Source organism: Oncorhynchus kisutch, linkage group LG1 (genome assembly GCF_002021735.2).
Source record: "Oncorhynchus kisutch isolate 150728-3 linkage group LG1, Okis_V2, whole genome shotgun sequence".
Classification (NCBI taxonomy): Eukaryota; Metazoa; Chordata; class Actinopteri; order Salmoniformes; family Salmonidae; genus Oncorhynchus; species Oncorhynchus kisutch.
The window spans coordinates 22,444,579-22,461,890 of NC_034174.2; the positions used below are offsets into that span (position 1 = coordinate 22,444,579).

A 17,312-nucleotide genomic window follows, 5' to 3' on the forward strand; every position below is an offset into this window, starting at 1 on the left:
TTCATGGTCGAATTGCTACAAAGAAACCACTACTAAAGGACACCAATAAGAAGAAGAAACTTGCTTGAGCCAAGAAACACAAGCAATGGACATTAAACTGGTCGAAATCTGTCCTTTGTTCTGATTAGTCCAAATGTGAGATGTATGGTTCCAACCGCTGGGTCTTTGTGAGATGCAGAATAGGTGAACAGAGGATCTCCACATGTGTTGTTCCCACCATGAAGCATGGAGGAGGAGGTGTGATGGTGTGGGGGTGCTTTGCTGGTGAAACTGTCAGTGATTTATTTAGAATTCAAGGCACACTTAACCAGCATTGCTACCACAGCATTCTGCAGCAATACGCCATCCCATCTGGTTTGCGCTAAGTGGGACTATCATTTGTTTTTCAAAAGGACAACGACCCAACACACCTTCAGGCTGTGTAAGGGCTATTTGACCAAGAAGGAGAGTGATTGAGTGCTGCATCAAATTACCTATCCTCCACAATCACCCAACCTCAACCCAATTGAGATTATTTGGGATGAGTTGGACCGCAGAGTGAAGCCAAAGCACCTTCAAGACTAATGGAAAAGCATTCCAGGTGATCTGGTTGAGTGAATAACAATAGTGTGCAAAGCCATTATCAAGGCAAAGGGTGGCTACTTTGAAGAATCTAAAATAGAATATACATTTGCTTAAAACTTTTTTGGTTACTACATCATTCCATATGTGTTATTTCATAGTTTTGATGTCTTCACTATTATTCTACAATGTAGAAAATAACAACAACATATAACATTCATAGCAAGTAAAACGTTTAGGTAACCTTTGCTGAGAATGTTGTTGCTGTCTGGGCCGGCTACTTGCAAATATATTTTTGTATTTAATTGTTTTTATAAAAATATTTTAACTCTATACATTACAAAATATAAGTATTTTGACATGTATTCTGATACATTGATCTTTGTAGTACCTGCAGTCGCACATGATGCAGGTACAGTGCATGTGTGGGAATCTGACAGTCTGTCGTTGGTGGCTGACCTCCAGTAAGTAGTAGTTCAAACAAAGGATATATTAGACATTTCTTTACTTCTACCACTCAATACAATAAAACACATGTATAACCGTCACCAGTCTTCATTTTCGCTGCATTGAATTACAGATCACTCTTTATGTTTGACGTTTGCTAGCTAGCTACAGTAACATCAACCAGTGTTTGCAGCTGTTTGAATTGGAGTCAATGAGAAAAGCTAGCAATGCAATGTAGTGTTCCTTAGCTCGCAAGGTAACAGAGTGTTCGTGTCTACCATCTGAAAGGCACTCAATGCATGTAGCTAACATGAGGTTAATCCAGTCAATCGCACCATAGCAATTTTGTTTTATGTTGGCAGGGTTCACATACACAATAGCTGAATTTGCAGAGCTAGCGATCAAACCGATGGACAGATATGCAGGGACAGACTGGCAGAGACAGGGAGTCTCAGGTAAGTTTGTTGAGTCTCTGTTTGGCAACATTATGAAAGGTTCTCTCTTTTTTAGACTTGTAAAATATGGACATAATTGGACAATGCCATGGATACCCCCACTCTCAACTTAACCTGGTGACTGAACCAAGATTTGTTTAAGGAAATGGTATTGCTGTTGTGATTAATTGTGTAGTTTTGGGTACCGGTAGTTAGGAGTATGGCAAACATCTTGTTTATTTTCTAGGAGACAGATTGTGAGTCAGTGAGGGTGGTGAAAGGAAGAGTCACAGCAGAAGAAACTCCGACTGTCTCTGGTATGCAGGCTGCAGTCGAGTGTGTGCTGTCATCTCTTAGGGGCAAGAGAAATGACGAAAGCTACCTTGCACTGTATGAGAAATCAACACACTCAAGACGATTTGCTGGCAAAGCAGTGGATCACTATAGGGCAGAATGTTTTTAAGTGTTGGATGCTGTGGAGGTTCAGTTTGGCGACTGATTTGACCAGGACAGTCTAAACTTCCTGCAAAAATTGGAAAGAGCGCTTCTCACGGGGGAGTTGGATGAGTATCTAGATCAGTACCCTGAGCTAAACATAGATTCTCTTTCAGTGCAGTTGCCTCTCTTTCGCAACAAATACCCCTGTAGCAGCAGTGGAGAGGCAGCAGAGGTCAGGAGGCTTCCAGTGGAGGTGCGGGGGTTGTTTGACCAAGTTAAGGTGCTGATCAGAATTTTGTTTGTGGTGCCAGTGTCTTCATGTGAGGCTGAGATGAGTTTCAGTGCACTCCGCAGGTTGAAGACTTGGCTACGGGCTAGCATGGGCCAAGAGAGACTGAACGGCGTAGTTGTCTGTAATGTACATAAAGTCAGTCTGGACAGTCTAAAGAGGGAAAATATCTGCCAGCAATTTGTTGGATCCATTGAAACCCGCAAACATATGTTCGGATCTTTTGTTCATTTGTTCAGTAGTGTGTACAGCAGTGGTTCTCAACTTTTTTGGGGTACTGGAACCCCTACATATTTTGAGGCAAGGCAGGCAAGGTTTTGAGCGGTCCTCAGGGACCCCCACCCCCTCTATATTATATGTAAAGTTACTGGAAACCTTGTGGTACTAAATACGTTCATTACACTTTTTTATTTCACGGACCCCTTGCCATTACACCAGGGACCCCTGTTTGAGAACCCCTGCTGTATAGTATGATATTTGTTCTTTTGTTTAGTCATTTTCAGTTTTTAGTACATGACAGTACACTTACTAATGATTTATTTTATGTTATTTTATTTAGAATTGCTTACTTTGTGTGACATACTTGTCCATAGCTGTTGTTTGAAGTGTTGACCCTGACTGAACAATAAATAAGTATTTTAGAAGGATATTTAGCTTGATTTATTTGTGTTATTCACTGAAATAGTTATTTCGCTTTTTGAACTGTAATTATTTTGATCTTTTTATTATTGTAAAGCTATTGTAACAGACTCAGGAAAGTGGTACATATTTAATGACAAGATACATGTTTCAGAAAAAGTCAAATAATAAGGTCAATGGAGATTATTTTAGATGAGATCGCACCATGCTCATTGTATTTACGAAAACTACACCCATACACTATTTCGCAACAAAGCATCCTTCACTCATGCTGCCAAACATACCCTTGTAAAACTGACCATCCTAGCAATCCTCGACTTCGGCGATGTCATTTACAAAATAGCCTCCAATACCCTACTCAACAAATTGGATGCAGTCTATCACAGTGCCATCCGTTTTGTCACCAAAGCCCTATATACTACCCACCATTGCGACCTGTACGCTCTCGTTGACTGGCCCTCGCTTCATACTCGTCGCCAAACCCACTGGCTCCATGTCATCTACAAGACCCTGCTAGGTAAAGTCCCCCCTTATCTCAGCTCGCTGGTCACCATAGCATCACCAACCTGTAGCAGGTATATCTCTTTGGTCACCCCCAAAACCAATTATTTCTTTGGCCGCCTCTCCTTCCAGTTCTCTGCTGCCAATGACAGGAACGAACTACAAAAATCTCGGAAACTGGAAACACTTATCTCCCTCACTAGCTTTAAGCACCAGCTGTCAGAGCAGCTCACAGATTACTGCACCTGTACATTGCCCACCTATAATTTAGCCCAAACAACTACCTCTTTCCCTACTGTATTTATTTTATTTATTTAGCTCCTTTGCACACCATTATTTTAATTTCTACTTTGCACATTCTTCCACTGCAAATCTACCATTCCAGTGTTTTACTTGCTATATTGTATTTACTTTGCCACCATGGCCTTTTTTTTGCCTTTACCTCCCTTATCTCACCTTATTTGCTCACATCGTATATGAACTTGTTTCTACTGTGTTATTGACTGTATGTTTGTTTTACTCCATGTGTAACTCTGTGTCGTTGTATGTGTCAAACTGCTTTGCTTTATCTTGGCCAGGTCGCAATTGTAAATTAGAACTTGTTCTCAACTTGCCTAACTGGTTAAATAAAGTTAGGCAAGTTTTTTTTTTTTTTAACAGTGTACAGTACCATTGCCACCTACTGGCTTTTCTTGGTATTGCTGGTTGTAAATACAAATACCTGCGTACATACTGGACTGATAAGGAACACTGCTATAAATATTAGTCGTAGTAGTATTATAATGATTTAAACATTTGAACAAATTGGGACAACCCTTCAGTTAACTACAATCAATTATCCAGTAGTAGTAATTATGATTCCTCAATATACATTTAACATATTATAACGTAGGCTATGTGTTACAGCACTACTTTTGGTGTCCCCCTCAGGAATTGCTCTTGAGAGAAATTCATGCAATTGTCCCCTCCAAAGTTGATATCAGATTTTTGCCCATGCCTATAATGGAATGACGAGTTTGCAAACCGTTATCTGGGGATTGCCCAAGCAATGAATATGTGGCATTTATGACTATATGAAAAGTAATGAAAAGTATCTCGATTCTAGAATGACACGAGTAACTGTTATACTGTGTGTTTCACCAAGCCTATTGTTGAGCATTTAAAATCATTATCACATGCGCCACGTAATTATAGAAAATGTCACCATTGTTTCAAATTGAAGGTATGTTACAGCCGAGTTAAAGGCCTAGTTGTTTCTTTATTATTACGATAGTGATACAATGTCACATGTGCGCGATGCGCGCTTTCTGACTACTGTACAGTAGTGACTTGTCTTTGTGTAGTAAAGGACAAAAGCAGGTGCAGGAAGAACGCGTGGGGTCGGGCGAATGGGAGGGCTTGACTACAAGAGAAAAAAAATTGTTATCCTGAATCATTGCCTATAGGCCAGAAATATAAAATGGGCGTGATCAGGCTTGGCGAGTATAAAATCTCTCCCTGACATTTTTCAGTAGCGGCAAGTGAAGCAAACAAGTTAAAGGCGTCGATGAACAGGGTGTATAATTGCAAGCAATGTACTGAAATATAGATGTAACAAGAAGTTAAAAGACTGAATCACGGAAGGAGAAACAAGCGAGAACAAACGCCTGTTGCCTATTTGAAGACATCGCTTGAACAGCTGCGAGGTCATTTAATGCTGGACAAATATCAATAGTTGGTTAACCAACTACCTTTTAACTGTTCACTAGTCTTTAGCCAATTTTTCTTACCGGCTCGCCAATGCTTTTGCATCAGTTCATGAACGGAGGCCTGGAAGTGATGCATTCTACAGCAATTCAAAAAGACACTACTTTTACAAAGATTTTCGTTGGTGGTTTGCCCTACCACACTAACGACGCTTCCTTGAGAAAGTATTTTGAGGCCTTCGGCGATATCGACGAGGCGGTGGTGATAACGGACAGACAGACGGGGAAATCCAGAGGATATGGCTTTGTAAGTAACATTCTGACACTTGTCGGTAATGCAATTAGCCTACATCTTGCAGTGGCAGCACGTGCGTCTTACCAATGCATTCATTTGAGAATAATTCTCAATAGGCAGCCCTAGAAATTGAGATGCCTATAATATTAATGGTTGGTATAGCCTACTATTTGTTTTCTGTGCTGTTGTCTCTGGGCACATGCACGCCACGTTTCCTCCCACCACCAAGTTGTTCCATGTAACTGACTTATTTGCCTAGAGGAGAACAAGAATACTTGATGCTGCGCCAAGTGTCTTTTTAATTAGAAATATTCCAAGCAGAATAAAATGCTGTCGCCAAAGTTGCAAGTTGCGTATTGCGGTCATTCACACGCATGTCAAATTATTCCTTTCCTATAATGTGCGGCTTAAACACAAATGCAGTATTATTTTGTGCCTTGCTGACTGTATCACAGCTTTAATCAGGATGAGGGATCACATTAGTTGACGGATAAGATATCCCCACATGTCTAATGTCCCTCTACCTACCCCCGAACGAACACACCACATGCTGTCTTCCCACCAACCCCTCAGCGCTGGCCCATGAACGACCTAGCCTTTATCGCTTATGAGCGCGGCAAGGGCACTCACGGAAGTGCGAGCTGCTGTCCTCGCTTGCTTTATATGGTAATTTTGGCGCGGTAGGGACTCTCCAAGACCCTCCTCCCATTGTAAAGAACCGAAGCACTCCGGCTTTACAAGTGGTGTTTATAGAATCATAACTGCTGTGGGAGTCGTTCTTTTGTATCCCAAGATGGATTGCTGTTCACTGCCTGAGTGCAGATCCCGAACCATGACACACACACCTCACCTTGTTGTGGTAGTAACTGTCAGATGGAAGTTTGGTGCACTTCCCCCTCCAGTGTGTCAACGTTCCCTATTTTATTTGACCTTTATTTAACCAGGTAGGCTAGTTGAGAATAAGTTTACAACTGCGACCTGGCCAAGATAAAGCAAAGCAGTTCGACACATACAACAGAGTTACACATGGAATAAACAAACACAGTAGAAGTCTATATACAGTGTTTGCAAATGAGGTAAGATGAGGGAGGTAAGGCAATATATAGGCCGTGGTGGCAAAGTAATTACAATATACCAATTAAACACTGGCGTGATAGATGTGCAAGTAGAGATGATGGGGTGCAAAGGCACAAGATAAATAAATACAGTATGGGGATGAGGTAGTTGTATGGGCTATTTACAGATGGGCTATGTAAAAGTGGTGGAGTGATCTGTGAGCTGCTCTGACAGCTGCTGCTTAAAGCTAGTGAGGGAGATATGAGTCTCCAGCTTCAATCACCACAGAGGGGTTTTATCGCCATAAATGGTTCTTGTAACTTTGTTTTATAAATCTTCAGCTCCTCACGAAATTCAGAATGTCTGCCAGGTTTTTTAACGACCCTCTGGTAATCAGCCATTGCAAGCAGGAAAGATTAACAAAGTATGTATGATGCAGATAAAAAGAAACCCACCTTCTCATAGTTACAATGAACAGGAACAGCAGAAATGCAAATATTTACCACACATTTGGAGAGGTGAATCAGCATTTAACAGGCCAAAGATGGAATGGAAAACTGGTGTCTCTAATAGAGGCTGTGTTTACTCCTCATCCAGTTTAAAACTGTAAGACAATGGTACTCTGTTTACACATCAGCGGTGGCCAAAAAAAACAGTGGGTCTAAGTCATAAACGGTTACTGCTGCTGAGTCTGGTGTTTCAGGTCTGACTGGCTCAGGCATATGAGGGTGTTCCAGGTTGGGAAAGAGGTGTTTGCCACCTTGCATGCAGCAGAGGGCAGTTGCGGTTTCCCAACAGGGCTAACTCGACAATCCTGTTGCTCACTGCTTCAGTAGCAGGAGGAGAAAAATGGCTCCAAAGCCAGGCTTACCTTTAAACACACTCCAAAGGTGGATTAGTAGACCCCCTTCAATAGAGTTCCAGTGTCAACACAGCCTCAATGCTCATGTGTGTTCACAACGCATGGCCTGGAGTGGGCTTAGAACCTCTTCTCTAGTCTAAAGAGGTATGCTTCCCTCAACAGGCTAGAATAGATCTATAACTCAGATAAAACCCAAATATGTAGTCATCTGAGATCTTGAATTGGCAGAAGACCAAAACAATCAAAGCAGACTGATGCTGTCTAATGCCTTCAAAGGAGAGGAAGGGAGGGGTAGATTCTAACAATCTCCTTATTCTCTATTGCCTAATTGGATAAGCCCTTAATCATTACTGATTCATATTTCAGCAGACTTCTCTGACTGAGCTGCTGACCAAGTGTTCTGGGTCTTTTCTAAGTGATAATCACTGTGCTTTGTGTGCAGTTTCCTCTGTTCAGAAAGGGGAATTTAAGTGGTGAAAGGTGGACAGGGAGATTTCTGTGATGGCAGACCAGTAGGGGTTGTTCTGCTTGTAGGGTTAGTGTGGCCCTAACCTTGAAATACTTTTTCATAGCTTGGATGCCATATATATTATATATTGCTAATATTGTCAGTGTCTGTGATTGTGTCAGGTGACAATGCTAGATCAGGGAGCAGCAGAGAGGGCCTGTAAAGACCCCAACCCCATCATTGACGGACGCAAGGCCAACGTAAACCTGGCTTACATAGGTGCCAAGCCCCGCGGTATGCAGATAGGTGAGCCGACCAGGGGTGAGTACAACCACCGGATGCACCAACACTACACTTGTCACACACCATATTGGCATGTTTTAGACAAATGTTTGCTGGTAAATGGTCATTCAGAAATCTCATATGCTACTCATGCCATATCGTACAGAAATATACAAACATTTAAATTCATCTGGATTAACTTTCTTGCTCTATATACAGTTGAAGTTGGAAGTTTACATACACCTTAGCCAAATACATTTAAACTCAGTTTTTCACAATTTCTGACATTTAATCCTAGTAAAAATTCTTAGGTCAGTTAGGATCACCACTTTATTTTAGGAATGTTTCATATCTGAATAATAGTAGTGATTTTATTTAAGCTTTTTTCTTTCATCAAATTCCCTGTGGGTCAGAAGTTTACAAACACTCAATTAGTATTTGGTAGCATTGCCTTTAAATTGTTTAACCTGGGTCAAACATTTCGGGTAGCCTTGCACAAGCTTCCCAAGATAAGTTGGGTGAATTTTGGCCCATTCCTCCTGACAGATCTGGTGTAACTGAGTCAGGATTGTAGGCCTCCTTGCTCGCACATGCTCACAAATGTTATATGGGATTGAGGTCAGGGCTTTGTGATGGCCACTCTAATACCTTGACTTTGTTGTCCTTAAGCCATTTTGCCACAACTTTGGAAGTATGCTTGGTCATTTTCCATTTGGAAGACCCATTTGTGACCAAGTTATTTTCCTGACTGATGTCTTGATGTTGCTTCAATATATCCACATAATTTTCCTCCCTTGTGATGCCATCTATTTTGAAGTGCACCAGTCCCTCCTGCAGTAAAGCACCCCCACAACATGAGGCTGCCACCCCCGTGCTTCACGGTTGGGAAGGTGTTCTTCGGCTTGCAAGCTTTTCCTCCAAACATAACTATGGTCATATATGGCCAAGCAGTTCTATTTTTGTTTCATCAGACCAGAGGACATTTCTCCAAAAAGTATGCTCTTTGTCCCCATGTGCAGTTGCAAACCGTAGTCTGTCTTTTTTTTATTGCTGTTTTAGAGCAGTGGCTTCTTCCTTGCTGAGCGGCCTTTCAGGTTATGTCGATATAGGACTCGTTTCACTGTGGATATATATACTTTTGTACCTTTCTCTTCCAGCATCTTCACAAGGTCCTCTGCTGTTCTGAGATTGATTTGCACATTTCACACCAATGTACATTCATCTCTAGGAGACAGGACGCACCTCCTTCCCGAGCGGTATGATGGCTGTGTGGTCCCATGGTGTTCATACTTGCATACTATTGTATGTACAGGTGAACGTGGTCCCTTCAGGCATTTGGAAATTGCTCCCAAGGATGAATTGGCCTTGTGGAGGTCTACAAATGGTTGTTATTTTTGAGGTGTTGGCTGATTTCTTTTGATTTTCCCATATTGTCAAGCAAAGAGGCACTGAGTTTGAAGGTAGGCTTTGAAATACATCCACAGAGACACCTCCAATTGACTCAAATGATGTCAATTAGCCTATCAGAAGCTTTTAAAGATATGACAATTTTCTGGAGTTTTCCAAGCTGTTTAAAAGGCACGGTTAACTTAGTGTATGTAAACTTCTGACCCACTGGAATTGTGATACATTGAATTATAAGTGCAATAATCTGTCTTTAATTTTTTTTAATATATTTTACCTTTATTTAACCAGGCAAGTCAGTTATTTTCAATGACGGCCTGGGAACAGTGGGTTAACTGCCTGTTCACGGACAGAACGACAGATTTGTACCTTGTCAGCTCAGGGGTTTGAACTCACAACCTTCCGGTTACTAGTCCAACGCTCTAACCACTAGGCTACCCTGCCACCCCAAACAATTGTTGGAAAAATTACGTGTCATTCACAAAGTAGATGTCCTAACTGAGTTGCCAGAACTATAGTTAACAGGAAATTTGAGTGGTTGAAAAACACGTTTTAATGACTCCAACCTAAGTGTATGTAAATTTCAACTGTATATATTAGGGGACTGGGTAATTGTGAGGGGGGGGGAAAGACACCTGTGTAATTTGCCATCTCTGCATGTGTTCTATATCATTAGTATGTTGCTTGAGTTACACACTGTTCTAGTCTCGCTGCCTCCTATGCATTGCAAATGTCTGACGGGTCGTTTTCTCCTTCTTCCAGGCATTTCCATTGGAGTGCAGCCTATCCACCCAGCGCTCATCCAGAGGCAGTATGGGTGAGTGAGTGGGCACTCTTTGTTTGTGCCCTCTATACCACAGTAATGCATATTCTGAATTACACATACTTCTGCCAAATAAAGGTATCTTGTTTAACGTGCATGTCAGTTAACCTCTGACATGCACATCTATGTGAGCGTTCTACAGATGTTGGACAACTTCACTTTTTTTGTTTTCAAATGGTTGTAGCATGGTACATTCCATGGACATGTGACTCTCAACCCCCTCTTTAGACCCTTAAGTTTCTACCTGGTTAAGTGGGCTCTCTCACTGAGAGGCTCCAGGGCAGTGTCTGTCTGTTGTAGAAACAGCCTTGAGGGAGGCCAGTCAATGACGGGTGTCCAGGACATTCACTCCGCTGGGTATTTAATGGCCATGACACTGGAATGGGTTAGACACCACTGCCCCCCACCCCTCAAGTCCTAGCTTTGATTTAATTACTCTAAGCCAGAAGTCCAAGCCCTTACATGCATGTAATAATATAAGATCGTGTCCATGGACTTTGGGTCCTTAGAGTCCCCCCTCTGTTCATGTGCTTGTTGCTTAGTAACGGGCAGGGCAGAGCCCTGCTCTGTGGGCATGTCTAACAGGTGTTGGCTCTTATTACAGCCTTTTACACCCCCTAATCCCCTGTGATTGACTGCAGCCCCAGCGAGTGGGAGAGATCCGAGATCTATATGGGCTGGTGACAGACACAAGCTGCTCCAAGATGGAGAGCACACGCGTGTTCTTTCAGCCTTCCACTCAGACCCTTAAACTGCATGTGGCGGAATGGTTGGGTGTGGCTATTTGATCATAATGTAGCCCTATCAGAGTGGCCTACCATTAAAAATATATTTTAAACTATGGAGAAAATGCATCCCCTTAATCTCTTGCATAGTTTGTTTTGTTTCAGTATGTTGCTAATATTGTGTTTATTCTATCACAATTCTCACCGTAAAAGGAAACGGTGATAGTGCTAAGGGAGAAAACTCTGAACTTCATTCAACTTTCTAATCTCGTGATTCTCTGCGCACGCTGATATTTCTTCTGCTCAGCAGTCCCAGGGAACATTAAGGGAGGCGGGCGATGGCTTTCTCTGAAGAGGCATTGTGCTTAATGACTCTGTGCTTTCACCAGGCGCCAAACCTCCTGCAGCTTTCACATGTTTTTTTTCTTAAAATATTAATGATTGCTTTTCTATATTATATTGTACTTCTAGGTCAGAATTTGGGATTCCAAAAGGACCTTTTGTAGAATTTGTTTTAACCTGTAGCCTTTTGTTCTGGTATGTGGTGAAAAATACAAGTGGAAAAATAGCCTCTGGATATGTAGGTAGGAACTACTAATTGGCAGTGGATTTATTTTCCATCAGGCTCCTTTTGCTGTTTTATCCAGTCGTTTAACCACAAACATATAGCTACATTTAGCTTGACTTGATGAAGACCTTTGATTTGTTCACCATGACTTAAATGTGATGCTAGAGGAAGTCAGTCTGCTCTACCAGCCCCACCTCCCTACCATCCTCCGAGTGGTACTTGTCACGCCCGCTGGCCATCATCCAAAAAAACAGCTGACCTCTGATCCCTCTGTCCCCCAGACCCCCACAGGCCCTGTGACGTCAGAGTTAGGTTAGAGCTCACTGCTCTGTTCTGCTTCCCTGTTTCATCTCTTCTCTCCCTTTTCTATCTGCTGCACTTCTCATCCTCTTTTAGTTATTTTTCTTAACTTTTCTATCAACATTGCAGTGTTGACCCATATTTTGTTGTACCTCCTACTAATGTGCCTCAAAGTTCAACCAGAGGTCAGAGCTAGAGTCCTGTGGCCACACTATTACAAGGCCACAGAAAGAGGCTCATCTGTATGTGAATCTGCGTATGCCTCAGTCTTGCATGGTCATGGGGGGGGGGGGGGGTGGTGTCTGAATGGTTCTTTGTGAGTAACTGACCTTTAGAGGGGTAGACCATGCGTATCAACCTGCTCTGCGCCCTCTGCCACGGGTTCCTGATTCTGATGACCTTCATCTATAGCGATCATATACTTCTTGTTAGTGTATACCACTCAGCGGGCTACAGTGTCCTAACTATTCCATGCCTACCTACACAAATAAATACTTGCTATGTGAGTGGACCCAGGCAACAGACTGCTGTATCATATCAGCATCATCTTTAGACGTTGCGAAAAAGCTTAGCCACTAGCTTCACTCTCACATGATGGAGCCATCTCGTGCTGCGTCTCCAATATAGTATTAATGAGGAATCTGATAATGAATGACTGTTATTGTTAACCCCCACTATCCTCCCCAACCCCCTCATGGTTGCTCTGTACTCCCAGCTGAACAGTATGCCGAAGGGGGGAGTGAAGATACCCGAGGTGCAGGCTTCGTGCTGCCTTGTTTGGAGGCTCCCAGGAGGAGGGTAGCAGGCAGCTGTGACTGATCCCGCCCCTCTCTAAGGTGCCAGCAATGGCTTGAGAGTGCAGCAATGGATTGGAGTGCCAGGTTATGCTGATTAGTGCCTCTTTCCTATTATGGCATGGTTTGGGGTTTGCAGTGGTGACTTCTGTTGCTGTTTAATGTTCCAGTGTGGGGCTGAAGGGTGTGGTATGTGTTAGGCAGGTTGCAATTAGATTTTGTGCGTCGGTCCTGTCACCCCTTACCCCTGCACTCTCCCTTTTTGCTGTGTTTGAGTTGACACCACTCAATAGTCTTCCATTGCTTCATTCCCTTGTCTTTTGTCATGGCCATAGATCTGAATGGAAACTGGTAAGCACAACATGGTGGTAACCCATCTGGTCCTTTCACCCATCAGTGGCCGTGAAGTTGGAGACAAGGAAAGGAAGCCATCAGAGTATTGAAACCCAGCTGAGAAGTGTTGATTTTGTCTGCTGTGACTTCAATGTCTTGATATTCTTTCCCCGAACATACTGCCTTTTCCTACCAGACTCTCCGTGTGAGAGGGGTGACAAAGTTCCCCTCGCTCTCCTGAGCTCTGTTTTTGGTTCATGTTTGCAGTGAGTGGAGTTTCCCCTCCAGCTGCAGTATTAGGGGGGGCGGGGTCTCTAAACGGCACCAGTTTTGCAGGGGGGAGGTCCCTAGCTCTTCCTCTGCCATCAGACTGGGGAGAATGAGCTGTCCCCATACTCCATAACACTAATCACTAGTACGAGAGGGCTTTGCGCACAGCACACCCAACTGGCTAGCAACCTGCCTTGATAGGCCCTCTACCACTGATATCCAATGTAACTTCCGCACAAAACAGGAACCACAACTGTTACTGTCATCACACTTCCTGTGTGTGTACTCAGCGAGGTGAAGCGCAGCAGCTGTTAAAACACGATGTCTGGGCTTGAAAACCTGCTAGTAAGGCTTTCTCGCCACCCCCCCCCCCTCTCTCTATATCTCTGGGGGCCCTACCTAACAGGTTCTGTAGGTTTTCAACTGATGAGAAGTGTTGATCTCTTCTCCCTACCTCGTGCTTTGTCACGTTTAGTGGGTGGTGTTGGATCTGGCTAGTGTCTTGCCCACCACCACTACTGTGGATACACAACACATACACAGCACAACTCTAATTTATATTCAAGACCTGCTAACCCTACTGGAGAATGTAAATGACAGAATCCAGTCCTTGGCTTTCTTTGCTCCTGTTCATTGTGTTTTCCAGTATGTAACTTGTGTCCTGTTTGTTTTCTAGGTTGGCCCAGCAGTATGTGTACCCCCAGGCCTACCTTCAGCCTAGCCTGGTGCTCCCTTCTCAGGTGTCCTCCTCCGTCAGCTCCCCCTACCTGGACTACAGTGCTGCTTACACCCAGTACGCCCAGGCCGCATTCGAGCATTACCCCTACGCCGCCTCCCCAGGGTTCCTGGGCTACGGCTACGCCCCCAGCCCTGCCACCGCCCCCTCCCAGGCCTCCGCCCCAGCCACTATTCACCAGACCCTCCCCACAGGGGCAGGCCCAGCACCCGCCTTCCTGCAGTACGCCCCCCAGCAGCACGTTCAGCCAGACCGCATGCAGTGAGGAGAGGCAGGATGAAGGAGTCTTATAGGCCTGGGGTGTGTTACCCTGGACTGCCCATGCCTCAGCCAGGGCTTTCAGGGAATGGGCTGAGGGACTATTGCATGGTACCATCAGGATGAGCCCCCTCATGGGTCTTGGGAGGGTTTTGATGACCGGATGGGAGGCTAGAATTAAACGTGTGGTCACTGAGGGCTTCCAGATGCAGACACTTGATTTTTTTATTATTATTACTGTCTATCTTTATTGTATCAGTGTTAGTATCATCTTATTATCAATGTAATTATTATATTTTGTTTCAACAAAAAACACTACATACTTGTATTTGAAGAGAGCGAAGGGGGGGCTTACCTGGACATTGACCCCTCACCCCCATCTTTGCCAGGGCATGGGTTAAGGGAAGGCACTGCTGCTTGGATACATAGTGGTTGGGCATTGGGTGAGAGGCACAGTGCCAACTGTTTCCATCCACACCAGAGGCGAGGACTCAGCTGTCTTGATACACCCCCAGTGTTACTGGTCCTATACCATGGGTGGTCGTGGTTCTCTCTGAGCCTTTCAGAGGTCATCAAGGACTAAATGGAGAGCGGAGATTCTAGGATTCCCCCTCCCCCTTCTCCGAGACTGTGAAATTGTTAAAGTCAGGACTACATTTCTTTTTTATTAAAGAGGCCTTAACTCCTGTTTTTACAACACTTCCTTTTAACCCCTTAACTCAGAGCTACAGGGAGAGTCCTTACTCATTTTCACATGGCCTGGGCTCTTCATATTTATACCAGACACTCTTGTAGTCTATTGGCACACTGTCTTGATTATTGGAGACCGAAGTAGATAGTCATATGCAGGAGGAGGGGTCAAAGAGCGTTGACGTGCAAGGTAGCTGACACCGATACCCACTACCTGTTTATTTAGTCGAACTGTTCATCTAAGATTGTCAAATGTTGATCTCTCAAAGGACATTCATGTACAGTATTTTTAAATGTTTCCATTATCAAGTACATTTATTATACTATATTTATGTTTAGGTATTTATAGGAAATTCTAAGTTAATCATTTTTTGTAACTTGGTCTAAATAGTTGCAGCACTGAAGTCCTATAACTTGGTAAGTGTATGTGCAAATCCACAAATGTCTTTATTCATTTGATGGACATTTTCTTTTCCATTTTTTCCTGGGAACCCATTGGGTTTTCCTGTATGCACAACTCTAGATGCTTTAGTTTCTCCGGCTGCTGGCTGGGATCAGACTCTGTTACTTTCAGAAACATGTCATTTCCAGTCCCTTCAAAGAAGCCATACCAAAAAAAATCTTGAAAAATAAAGAATTTGTATTTATAAAAGAAAGTTGACTCCTTTCCTGATCTACTGAGATTTACTTGCAACATTTTCAAACTTGATACCTTCATGAAGAGCAGAACATTTACAAATACTTTGCCATATTCTCGCCATAGATGTATAAAGAAATGGGGTTCTTAATCTCTAGGGGGGCTCCTTTAGTCAAGTCTAATGTGTACAAAGAGCTTCAAACTAGCTCCTTTTGGGGTGAGGGGGTTCAGTAGCTAATGTGTGTGATGTGGTTGTTATCCCAGTTCTGTGCTGTCTACTTTGGTGGGGGTCAGGAGCAGGAGGCACATTACAACATGCCAGGGGCACAGGGTGTTCCCAGACCCAACACACACACTGTTGCTGGGGAGATGAGAAACTTGGAACTGTAGAACCAGAAGGGGAGGGATTTGGTATGTGGTTAAAAGCACTTTTATCTGTCAAAAGGTTTACTTGTTTGGTTTCTGCATATCGTGAGGCCTCAACACGGTGTTTTATTGTACCCGCAGACTAAAGTACAAGGTTGTGACGCAGCACTGGCATGGCTTATGAAGGTATATCTGAGGAAGGACCATGTGTATATTTTAAAGCGTGCGGAGGGATACCAGATGGCTTTCTTGCAGTATGCTGGACCTTTTAACAGTACTGGTTCATACATATTTAAATAAGCAATCTTCAGTAATGGACTAGATGTCTCAGGGGTTACATTGAATCATGTCCTAGGTGCTTATGGCCAGTGTGTGTGGTCTGGGGTGACATTAGTGTTGGAGAGCACTGAGTTAGTGCTGTGAATGTATGGATGTCTCATTGTTTTCCCTGCTCTCCCTATCTCCTCCCAATCGTCTGGCTCCCTCAGTTTCTTATTGTCTCCATTTTCAGTCTCAGCCTTCGAACTCTCCATCTCTCTCCCTCCATCTCTCCTTATTGCCTCTGTTTTTCCTCATCACACTGGTTCTTATCTTACACTCTCCCTCTCATTCTTACCCTTCCTCTTTCACCTTCTCACTGTCTCTCACTGAATCATAAGGGGAGAACAGAGCCAAGTGTCAGGTTGATGAACAAGGTCATACAGGCCCAGAGGAGCATGTTTTGCTGAGTCACCATCAGGCCTCACATACACAGTGCAGGCTGCTCTGCACACTCAAATCTAACTCCACACGCTCTACTCTGAGTCGTGCTCTGACGTCAAGGGATTCCTCAGAACTGTCATAACTCAGTCCTGTCTTATCAGCCCCCAGCTACACTTTCATCATACCTACAAATTAAAAGACTTTCTCCACTTGGCTCAGTTACCCCCTCACTTCACCCCTCTTGGTTTCACTATGTGTTGATCTTTCATGTTGAGGTGAATTTCCACAACATCCCCCAAGACACCTTTTATAACTCTCAAACTCTTGCAAGTTTTTTTGAGGGGAAAACTGAAAACTAGCTGTTATTGCCAGAGGTTTGGTCTATTAACTAATTCACGGCGAAAACTTCATCCCACATAATGTTCACAATTTCACAGTATTATTCCAACCTCGTGTGAAAATATAAAACACAGGAAAATCAAGTTTTTGACTGGGCTTTTAAGAGTAAGAGACGTACACTGAGTGTACAAAACATTAAGAACACCTTCCTAATATTGAGTTGCACACCACCACCCCTTGCTTTTGCCCTCAGAACAGTCTTCATTAGTCTGGGAATGAACTCTCCTGGATGTCAAAAGCGTTCCACAGGGTTGCTGGCTTTTGTTGACTCCAGTGCTTCCCACAGTGGTGTCAAGTTGGCTGGATGTTCTTTGGGTGGTGGACCATTGTTGATACACATAATAAACTTGTCTCCTCCTCTTCATCTACA

General features: G+C 43.4%; 1 protein-coding gene and 1 long non-coding RNA gene across 2 annotated transcripts; both read left to right on the top strand.

Moving 5' to 3' along the window:
- The first annotated feature begins 947 nt into the window (after positions 1 to 947).
- On the top strand, positions 948 to 2,484 carry LOC109908032 (uncharacterized). The gene is made up of 3 exons (XR_002257618.2): positions 948 to 1,025; positions 1,371 to 1,463; positions 1,690 to 2,484. It is a non-coding gene; the product is annotated as an uncharacterized LOC109908032 (long non-coding RNA).
- A 2,316-nt stretch (positions 2,485 to 4,800) lies between these two features.
- Positions 4,801 to 15,494, top strand: LOC109897431 (RNA-binding protein 38). Its single transcript, XM_020491925.2, has 4 exons — positions 4,801 to 5,301; positions 7,838 to 7,976; positions 10,104 to 10,158; positions 13,831 to 15,494. Exons 1-4 carry the CDS (start codon positions 5,089 to 5,091, stop codon positions 14,153 to 14,155), a joined length of 732 nt encoding a protein of 243 aa, XP_020347514.1. The 5' UTR covers positions 4,801 to 5,088; the 3' UTR covers positions 14,156 to 15,494.
- Positions 15,495 to 17,312: the final 1,818 nt, after the last annotated feature.

Excerpts from the sequence above, each read along its gene's own strand:
- LOC109897431 (XM_020491925.2), top strand. The coding sequence starts at position 5,089 with ATGCTTTTGCATCAGTTCATGAACGGAGGCCTGGAAGTGATGCATTCT. Across the intron at positions 7,977-10,103 it reads GATAGGTGAGCCGACCAGGG|GCATTTCCATTGGAGTGCAG; the intron begins GTGAGTACAACC and ends TCCTTCTTCCAG. Across the intron at positions 10,159-13,830 it reads CTCATCCAGAGGCAGTATGG|GTTGGCCCAGCAGTATGTGT; the intron begins GTGAGTGAGTGG and ends TTTGTTTTCTAG.